Here is an 11,081-nt window from a genome sequence, read left to right on the forward strand (position 1 = left end):
TTTTCAAGTATATAGATCTAGGTGTTAGAGGGTTTTTGGTTCAAATTTCGGTACCGAGTCTACCGCCTTCCCATTTTTTAAGTTTCACTTCTCTCCAGAGAAAAAAAATTTTAAAAAAAGGGTACACATTTTATAGAGGATTCTTCTATTTTGAATTCTAAAGGCGAAGGTGTATTTTGTCTTTAAAAGTTTAAAGTTTTTACATAATAGTAGTGTATGCACAACAAAGGGTGAGGTTAATCTCAAACTTTGATAGTGGACTCCACCCTCTTTTCTTGTTTACTTATATAGGAAAAAACCTTTAATAAAATTAAAGAATGTAGTGATAGGTGAAACGTGGAAAAAAACATTAATCACGAAATATTACTAGTACAGAATTAAGCATTGTCAAACAATGTCAATTTATAAAACATTTTAGTTTATAATGAATTATGTCAATTTACTTAGTATATGTTATGAGACATATCTTGAATACTTGATGCATTGAAAACTTAATATGAGATTTGATTGCCACATGGTATATATAGAGTGGTAATGATTTTGGTCACCACTTAACTAAATATCAAATAAATTGATTAAGGAGAATACATACATGTTTAGCATTGAACAGTATACAAAAGTTTGTACAGAGCTATCCCTTGTTGCCTCTTTTGGAGAACCGCAGAAGTTTCACCAGGCAGAGAGCCAAAGTAGGAACCATGTTGAATGTCTATATTCTGAAGCCAAAATTAAAAAAAAAAAAAGGATAAATGATTTGCCAAATAATTTCTGGAATAATGATCCAGGTTCAAGGAGGAAAGAATAAAAAGTAAATTGATGTTAAGTACTGTTCATAAAAAACAACTTAATAACCAAGGAAAATCTGCTGAAGAAGAGGGCCAAGGCATGCTTGTTATAAAAGCTCCCAAAATCTTTCTAATCTTCCTGCTACAACACAATGTGCAAAAAACTCGAGCTCAAGTACAATGGCATGCAGCCAAGTTTTTTACCATATCTCTAGCAATATGATTTGACTCTGTTCTATTATCATTTACCTTACACAACTCTATTTCCATCTAAACATGAGCTTCTATCGACTAATGAATTGAAAAAATAATCACACAGACCTATTATGCACAAAAGAATTAGCAAAATCTTCTCTGAATCAAGTGGAATAGTGCATGGGACGTTTTCCTTTTCGATCTGATCTTGGATTCGTTAATGCTGATGTGGTTGTCGTCGCAGTTACGCTGTTTGTTTTGGTTGTGGAGGTAAACGAATGAGAGTTGGAGGCACCAGAAGTTCCTGTAGCGGATGATACAGCAAGAGACTTGTGAGACTTCCTGTACCTGGAACCAGGGTATCCAGGTCTTGTTGGCTCTTCCAGAGTGCCTGGCTTTCTTGACAGCATCACCACAACACGACGCATGTCTGGCCGTAAACGTGGATCAGATTGAACGCAGAGCAACCCAATCTGTATGCAAACTGATATCTGATCAGGATTCGCTGATGTTACCAATGATGGATCCACAATTTCCAAGTGCTTGCCTTTCTTGTAAAGCTTGTAGGCCTATCCAGAGTAAAAGTTTATTCAACAGTCATCTTCTCAAACTTATTTTGCTCGATAAAGGAATAATGATAACTAAGTGATCGCGAGTCTCTTTACGTTATAGAAGCACCATGTGGAAAACCATCAACAAATAACATTTAACTTGCAAGTAGAAATGTTGCTTTTTGAATTTAGCAGATCATATAGCATAGATGATGAATGAGTTTGAATAGCTGAAACATCTCCCAGAGTTATCTGACTTAACTGGATTCATTTGTCTCCTTCCTCAGAAAAATGTCCCTTTTAGAATAATCCAATTTTAAAAGCACAAGTGAAAAAAGCCATAACAATTAAGGTAAGAGCAGCTTTATTTATTTATTCTTGGTCTGGTATTAGATATCTGCTACTTTTACCTTTAAAATTTTGAAAGAAGCTCAAGTACGGCACATGAAAGTTCATTAATAAGATCAAGAATTACATTTATTAACAGTTTCAACTTTCTGAAGACTATGAAAAAGGTTCACGATTTATCCCTTCTTTTAACCAACCATTTTCCACTTTTACTATGTGAAACAGATCCAAATCTGCAAATTCCTCCGGATGGTAGATTGAGGACTCAGCGCAATCACTATGTCAAAAAACATAACAGTATCAATCATTCTCTCAAGCTACAGTTTCTCTCTCTCTCAAAATATGAATATATATTAGTAAACTGCTTAATGAACCTCACATGCAAAGTTTAAGTAGACATTGGCCACGAAAATTAGAGAGTCATGTGTAATATATATTAAATAGAAGGGAAGAGAGTTATAAAATCTAGATAACAGAAAATAATTGCTTTCCTAATATAATCTTGGGATAGGTGGTGCAAAATTCTTACCCATTCGAGAAGGCTCGTGGACTCGGTATCTCTGTTGAAGGTAGAATTCTTCTGACCACTTATCAGCTCCAGAATTACAACCCCAAAACTATATACATCTGCCTTTATAGATAGATTTCCGTGCATGACATACTCTGGTGCCATGTAACCACTGTGTCCAAGTTGAACAAGAAGGTTATAAACTTCGCAATCTAGTAGCAAGCTAGAGGAGACTGTGAGGGGAATTTGATCTCCAATTCAAATGGCTGAACTACGACTCACAGTAGATTAAAATATACCGAATGGAGTGATTACATACTTGGTTCCAGCTGCACGGGTGTTAACATGCGTGCCATCTTCGTTGAACAGACGGGCCAAACCAAAATCAGCAATTTTGGGCAAATATTTATCATCCAGTAGGATATTGCTAGCTTTTATGTCACGATGGATGATGCAACTATGTGCATCTTCATGAAGGTATAGAAGACCCTTGGCCACACCCAGTATGATGTCATGCCTCCTGTTCCAATCCAGTGCATCTCGTCCACTAGACTCTACTTCAAAAGCATTACGGTCAATGTCAATAAACCAACAATAACATATTAAATAGTATTTAAAGCTTCCAAATGTAAATCATAAGAATGGAACATCTGAATGAAATCAGTATCTTTACTATGTGGACCAGCAAAACACAACAATTTGTCATTGTCAATATTGTTTAGGCATCAAGCTTATGAAGATATTGCTGGTCTTTGGAAGCAAGCACATAACTTCTTGTTGTAGAATGGGGCTTGATACATGATTTCAAGTAAAATCTAGGCAATGTGGAGAAAAAATACTGCAGCAGTTATCAGTTAATTTGAAATGGACTATTGATGTCGTCAAAGAACATCAATAGTTATGCCAGATAGCCTGCAGATTCAATTATACCCAAGGAGGGTAATGCATCATCAATGAAACAGTTCAATCAAAAAAAACTTAAATCTTCAGACACATTCAAAATGCAATAGCTTTGAAATTACTCTGCCTAAAGCAACAGTTAGCTTATCCTACAACGTTCCTTGTTCCTCACTGTTTTGATTCTAAAATCTTCCCACTCATGTCTTGAATTTCGTAGCATTATACTTGTATTATTATCCAAAACTGGTTGTCTTAAATTGTCCTTCAGTAAATCTGGAAGCCGTCAATCAGTAGCTCAAAGACAACTAAATGAACTCCACTTAGCACAAAATTCTCTTTTCTAAAAAAAATCTGTTTTTTGTTCCAACAAATTTTTGAGGCGAAAAAGAATGTGAGAAGTAGTCCATTATTGAATACACATAGATACGACTATGGAGTTGGAAAAATGGAAAACAACAGTCATTTTGCAATATTTAGCAGGCCAAGTAACTCAAGTAGAGCTTATTAATACCTGGCCAATCCTAATTTGATTAACAGATGGCTAAAATGTTGAGCCAATGCTTGCTGGAGCATTGAATCTCTTAGTTTAAATGGTCAGGGATATCAAGCTCCAGTCAACCGAGTGTGTGCCAAATCGTATGAATCTGACTATATGCCCAAAAATTGGTCAAGCATACCAACGACAAAGTTAGCATTTGGCCATTAAATAGAACAATCTTCCCAGCAGACATAAACTAATGCTTAAACGATTGCTTTATAACACGACCAAGTCCACAAATTTCCACTCATATGCGGTGGAACAAAATCACACAAACAATATACAACTGCAATAAACTCAAAGACTCAAATCACTAAACCTTCAAGTTCGATATGAATAATTTGAAACACAGTAATTGCAGAAGTGGACGCCTATTCTTATAGTTCTATACTGGCTAAGAATTCCACCGTGTCTTTCATCACTACAGCATGCATTTCATCTAAAATCCAATGATTGATTTCACTAATGGAGTAATCAACACATAAATTCAACCAAAACTCGAGAGGCTGGCTAATAGAACTTACTAAAGAGAAGCTTGTCAAGGCTTTCATTCGCTACAAACTCATAAACAAGCAGCTTTTCAGGACCATGAGCACAATATCCTAACAAATTCACCACATTTCTGTGCTGGACTCGAGCCAACAACTTGGCCTCATTCATGAACTCTTTCTTCCCTTGCCTAGAACTCTGTGACAGCTTCTTCACAGCTATTTCCCTCCCATCATCCAATTTCCCCTATTTAAATAAAGAGCCAAAAGCAAATCCATCAACCAAATAAAATAAAAAAGTGGGAAGATATAACCCTCCAACCAAATTCATTTCTTTTTTGAAATTTCCAAAAAAGAATTAAAAAAAATCAAAACTTGATCACTTTTCCTTGATTTCTCCCCTTTTGATGAAAACCCAAATCACAAAAGACAAATTTGGATTGAAATTCTAAAAAAAGATTAAATTTTGCCGATCATTACCAACCTTGTAAACAGGGCCAAAGCCACCTTCACCAAGCTTATTACTACGATGGAAATTCTTGGTAGCAGCAACAAGAACTTGAAACTGGAATTGCTTTTGTTCTTGTGCTGCAATCTTCTCCAAATCCTCTTCTTTTTGCCCTGTTTGATTAATCAAAATTCAAGTCAAGCAATTCAAGAAAACATCCCACAAAACAGAGTAAAGAGACAGAGCAACTATAAACCTTAATTGAATAGAAAAGAAATTCTGATAAATGAACCAACAAAAATGTTACCTCTACTGTTCTTTGGAACAAAGGCTTTGATGAGGCCCTGGAGAAAGGCCTTTGACTTAATCATGGCTGCTTTGCATTGCCATGAAGAATAGAAGAGTCAAGAAGCAGCAAAAAGGTGCGGTTTGAATCTTGCGATGGGTTCAGAATTCTTATAATTTTCTAATTAGATGAACAATAGTAAGATCGAAAATGTCACGTTGATCTCAGGTTAAGGTTAATATGTATATATAAAAAGGGCCCAAGGAAAATGGAAACGCAGGCAGTTAGTTATCTTCAATAAATTGAACGTGTTGACTTCGGCAGACCGTGGCAGCCCAAAAGTCAAACAGTCGGCTAATAATACGAGTGATATAAAGAAACAAAAAGAAAAAGAAGAAATAAAGAATTTTATTTATGAGAATTTAAGTAGAAGATTATTTGAAATTTTTTTTGAATAATACTGAAAATATTTCAAATACTACGTTTTATTTTTAGTTTTAAAAATTTTAAAGAGCAAAAAGAAGAAAAAATTTGAATGTGTAAAATTCATTTCTTTAAATTTGAAAATTTTGCTATGATCTTTACTTAATTATACTGTTCTTATCCAAACTTCATCTAAAAATACTGCTTTGCTCCCAAAATTTCACCTATGTGATATTGGACAAAATATATTTTTAACTGTGCTTGGATAGAAGGTTATTTAGAAAAACTTTTAGAATAATGTGTACTATTTTTTGTAATGTAACATATACGAATCCTAAACATATCTATACACACAAAAAGTGTATACAAATTCTCTTATAATTTTTATTTCTCATACTTGTATATGTTCTTCACATGGACGCATAAAATTCCTTAAACATATCTTTAGATTTAAGCATACTTTTTGTCCAACTAATTCCGCCCAGTAGTTCGTTTAGTTCGTTTCTCAACTTTATATTATTCAACAGAATGCAAAAGTTAAAAAAAAAAAAACCAATCTTTGACTTGAATAAACTACTCCAAGAAATTACATGCATTCAGGACTTTTCTTTTTTGAATTCAACGCGACATATTAAGTGACGTATTGTAGTTTTTTTTTTTTTTTTCTGACGGAGTGGGTGACGTATTGTAGTTGTAGTATGAAGAATGTGGGAAGCTATAGAGGCCACAGAAAGGTCCATCATCAGGTATTCAGAAAACCTGATAATGATGATACCCACACGGGGTGGTTGAGTGTGAAATAACCAATCCCATGTAACGTCTTGCGCTCAAGGGGTTGGCCTAATAATTCTTTAAATCAAAACCACGGGTCAAAATAGTAAAGTCAAAATTATTAGTAATCCGTCAAATTAAATATTATATATCCTTTTCTTTTTTTTTCTTTTTTTGTTTCGATGTGAGACATTTTACTCTCTTTCTTTAGATCTTTGCGCTCTTGCAGAGTCCGTTATAATGCAAACTGTTCATTTAGCCGTAAACAAATTCTAAAAGTGGCGCCCTTTACAATTCTAACTGTAACTGTCTATTTAGTCGTGCGTGAATTATAGAGGTAACTCAAGCGAGTTCTAGAGATGTTTCTCGTTTAACGTGACACTGCCTCTAGTGGATTCTAGAGGTAGTTTCAATGATTGAATGTGATATTTAGTCCCGTACAACACTTAGTTCTTACACTTCTTTGCGTGGTCAAAATCATAACATCACTTGATCCTAGATTTATCCAACACAGAGATCACGCAAGATTAGCTTTGATACCATTTGTAATGCTCCGCACCCGGCGGACAAATTCAATAACCTTTTAAATTAGAATTACTCAAAATGATTAATCCAAAATTAAACCTGACGAAATCTTATATACCCTTACCTTTTCCTTCTTTGTCCCGACGGGGGACATTTCATCTCAAGTATCCTGTGGGTACAAGACATGTCAGGCCATCGAATTCTTTCAAGCTTTTTCTTTCTTTTGGTTTGAAGTTATTCTGTAGCAGGTTAAAACTTTAAAGAACTATTCAAAAAAAGAAGAAACGAGGATTTGTAGATTAAAAATCCCACCAAGGATTTTGGAAAAGTCTGTAAATGATATTTCTGTCCAAATGCTTAGCCCGAAAAGAAGAAAACTAGACAGCTTCCCGCACAAGAAAATTATGAATGCGAACTTGTAATGCCAAAGAGTGTTTAGTCCTATTGGCAGGCTGTGTTATTTGGAAAGGGAGAAATGGTGATTTGGAAACTGCCAGTTACGCACATTTTCGGCGCTGAAAAATGATAGAAACATAATTAACTCCTTGGTACAATAACTCTGGGAATTTTCTATGTTGAAAACAAGGTAAAGACATGAATAAAGAGACTCAATAGCAGTCTTTTAATTCTGTGTACTAGTCAAGAAGAATATAATCCTAAGATTACTTTACCAAGGTGGATTTTCCACGTTACGAGAAATGTTTGTATAATAAAAACGCGAACAAACAGCAGAATAAGCTATTCTAACACATATAAAAATATGTGGAAAGAGGAGAAGAATAAATATACAACAAATACTCAACTTAGATGCTTTCTCTCAAATCCATTTTTCAACACTTAGTTCAATTATTTAAAACTCAACTCAACTCGATTTTTCAAGACTATACTTTTCTCAACTCTCTCTTCAAGAAATAATCTACTGGCACTACTGTGTATATATAGATCTCCAAGTTACCTAATATAAACCTAAAAGATGTTGGAAACCGAGAGTGATTTAGACTTGGACATTTCCTAATCTCCTATGAAACCTAACCTAATCACATAGACCCGTTAAACGCAATTGACCGAGGACTTGACTTCATGGAATTTAAGGAAACTATAGTAAGCCTAGACACCAAAACAAGAAACTAACACAATTAGGTAATAAAATAGTTTAGTTTAATTTTCTTCATTGCCTTCCTTAAATCAAATTCATCATTGTGATCATCTCCAATGCTATCTCGAATTTAGATCTTCATGAACGACCCAATCGCTGTATGAATATGTTTTTGCGAGTGATCTATCAATTCTACCTCCAAAATTTGTAATCAGGTTATTAGATGGTTTGATTCACAACTGAGAGTTTATTTCTAAGATGTAAAAGCTTGGGTTTTTAAATGTGAAGGACCAATTTGTTTCGTTTTAAATGTGAGGGATGAAAAGAATATTTTTACGAAATGTGAGGGATGAAACAGGTCATTTTCACAAATTTAATTAATTGAAAACTAAGGATTTAGTGCTTGAGAGCTTTAGCACTATTTCGTTTTTTTGAAGAAGCAAATGAGTTTTAATTAAGATTTTTTAATTGCTTTAATTTATTTGTTGGAAATACATTTTTGCGAGTGATCTATCAATTCTACCCCCAAAATTTGTAATCGGGTTGTTAGATGGTTTGATTCACAACTGAGAGTTTATTTCTAGGATGTAAAAGACTGGGTTTTTAAATGTGAAGGACCAATTTGATTCGTTTTAAATGTGAGGGATGAAAAGAATATTTTTACGAAATGTGAGGGATGAAATAGGTCATTTTCTCATTAAATTTTGTAATTGACTTTTTAAACATCTATTGTTGCATGAAAGACATGTTTTTGTATTGAAAAAAGTTTCTATCAAATTCCTATTGGGGTTTTTCTTGGTCATCATAATAGTAGGGATGTAGATTTAGGCTGAGGGGATGTGAATTTAGCCCATGATCTTTGACTTGAATAAACTTCTCCAATAGTAACATGCATTCAGTACCTCTCTTTTTTGAATTCAACGTCTTCATACTCTTTTAGTATTATCAATATTCATGGCACTCCAATTATTGCCAATGTTGGTCCATTTCCTTTTCCAAAAAAAATGGATCATCATTAACAAAAAGTGACTTACAAATAAAAACCTCCCCATGCACTGGCAGAAATCAGAGCTTAGGATTTGGGAGAGCAAGACTAATGAAGATGTAACTTAAGTAGACACTCCTAAATTTTTGTAAAGAACTTAGGAGGCAGAGTTCAACGTTTATAAAGGAAATAAGTAAAAAGTAGTTAGTTCTTAAAGAAACATGCATGAAAGGATTTTTAAAATCATATATGTGAACATTTTAAAATATTTTAGAAAATATAAAAGAATTTTAAATCTTGGGTGCCCTTACAATCGTCGCATGCCCTAATGGTCATTTTAGGCACAGGACAGCACTTTAAAAATTGGAGAAAGAGAAAATTGGGAAATATAATTGAGATAATGAATGGGATAAGGACATTGAAGCTCACCAAATAATGTCGAGTGCATGAATGGCGAACAAGGAATGTGTTTAGAGCTTGACTGAATGACCAAATGTCACTTTTGGCCCAAAATATCCTCAGACAATAATAGATAGAAATTATTATCTTTTGCGCAGAAAATAAGGGAAAAAAAAAAATTTGTCTGTCGTGGTTTTCTATGTTTACTCTCTAATGTCGCTGTACAAGTGACTAACCTGTCCATTTGGGTAAATGAGTCATTATCGGAACTTTGAAGCACGGCAACGATTTTCTTCTCAAACGACAAATAGACTATCCACTAATTGAAAGACTATGTTCACATGGAAAAGGATAAATCTATTATTTTCTTTTTTTTAAAAAAAAAAAATACTGCAACATTAACGCTAGTCATTTACGGTTGTCGAGTAAGTTTTAATCTAGTAATTAAAGTTGAGATCCTAAAAATTAAAATCCTGAATTCTAATTCCCCGTTCCTCTCCCTCAACTTCTTAAATCTCATATCTCTCCTATTGAAAAAAATTTTAAAAAAAAGGAGTTAAAATAAACAAGTCATTAGGCAATTATGCTGTGCTACACATGATGCATGAGTATGAAAATGAAATGAGTGCTATAGACGCTAGCTTTGGTGTCTGGCACCAAGACTTTTCGAAGGAAATGGCACCAAGACTTAGAATTAAACTTGTACTCTTACAACTTAATTTTTGGTGTTTGCTTTTGACCCCAATGGCCCAGCGCTAGAGCAGTTATTAGGTGTAGAAATATGTTGGCGGTAGTCGCCAGTCTATTTTGTCCTCTGGCTGCGCTTGTATTAAACCAATCAAACATATCCTGGCTAGAAAAGCACAAGTGCTGTTGTTTACAGCCTGGTGCGATCCTTGAGGGTAGATACAATGGTCCCATTATACATTGTGAGTACAAAAATGACTAAGCATTTACTAGAGAAAGTTGCTATTTATTCTGAATTTAGAGAGTATACATGGTTAATTTTGAGACTCAGAAAAATTGCTCCAACAGTTAAGATTCACGACTATATGTAAGTTTCAATTAGTTGTTCTTTAGCTTTTCTTCTTTTCTTTTTTCAGTTGTTCTTTAGCTTCTCGTGCACTATTATATACAGGTGATCCTGGCACATTTGATGTGTGTGCACTTGCTAAGCTTTTGATTCTATTATTGAAGAAAATGAATGAGAATTAGTTTTACGTAAAATAAAATTTTTTGGGTCGGTTATGCATAAATAGTAGGAAGTTTTTTAGTGTAATACTCTCTTTGGGTAGTTTTTTAAGTAGCATTGTGCCTAGTGAAGTAAGGGTAAACATTGGTAAAAAAAACATTAAAAGTGACGCTCATTTTTTACACCAAAAAAAAAAAAAAAAAGGGGTTGTGGAGCTTTCTGTGCAGTAAATATATTAGGCTACATTTTCTTATCTTTTACACCTTGCTGGCTTTTGATTTTGATTACAACTCCAACATCATCACAAGGGAAGTTTTGACATTTTCAACCTGAAAAATTTAATGATTGTGGAAATGCATATGGTTAGGTGAAGCATGATGCTACCATTGTAGTTTCAGATTGACTTCACGCTTTCGGTCATAACATATTTTTAGACAGCCAAACTAATATAAGCGTGTTTAAGACTGATTCAATGCATGTCTCGATTAAACAAGGTTCGAAACCTCCTGTTTACATTAAAAAAATATATAAACAAAACTTGTTTCTTCGTTGTTTGTATAAATTTGGAGACCCGTTTGGATTGCATTTTCCGTCATTTTTCATGGAAAAATTACTGTAGCGATTTGATGTATGTGAGGAAAAA

The 11,081-nt window shown here is 34.1% G+C and overlaps 1 protein-coding gene across 3 annotated transcripts; it reads right to left on the reverse strand.

Moving 5' to 3' along the window:
• Window positions 1-863: 863 nt before the first annotated feature.
• On the reverse strand, window positions 864-5,280 carry LOC113751034 (putative receptor-like protein kinase At4g00960). 3 transcript variants are annotated; one of them, XM_027294878.1, is made up of 6 exons: window positions 5,069-5,280; window positions 4,798-4,934; window positions 4,350-4,560; window positions 2,707-2,944; window positions 2,409-2,559; window positions 864-1,453 (listed from the first exon to the last, which is right to left on the reverse strand). In XM_027294878.1, the coding sequence occupies exons 1-6, from the start codon at window positions 5,130-5,132 to the stop codon at window positions 1,145-1,147; spliced, it is 1,110 nt and encodes a 369-aa protein (XP_027150679.1). In that variant the 5' UTR covers window positions 5,133-5,280; the 3' UTR covers window positions 864-1,144. The 3 variants fall into 3 exon arrangements, with proteins under 3 accessions (XP_027150679.1, XP_027150678.1, XP_027150677.1); XM_027294877.1 differs by having other exon boundaries at window positions 864-1,549; window positions 2,707-2,941; window positions 5,069-5,279; XM_027294876.1 differs by having other exon boundaries at window positions 864-1,549; window positions 5,069-5,279.
• Between the last annotated feature and the right edge of the window lie 5,801 nt (window positions 5,281-11,081).

Source organism: Coffea eugenioides, chromosome 11 (assembly GCF_003713205.1).
Source record: "Coffea eugenioides isolate CCC68of chromosome 11, Ceug_1.0, whole genome shotgun sequence".
Taxonomy (NCBI): Eukaryota; Viridiplantae; Streptophyta; class Magnoliopsida; order Gentianales; family Rubiaceae; genus Coffea; species Coffea eugenioides.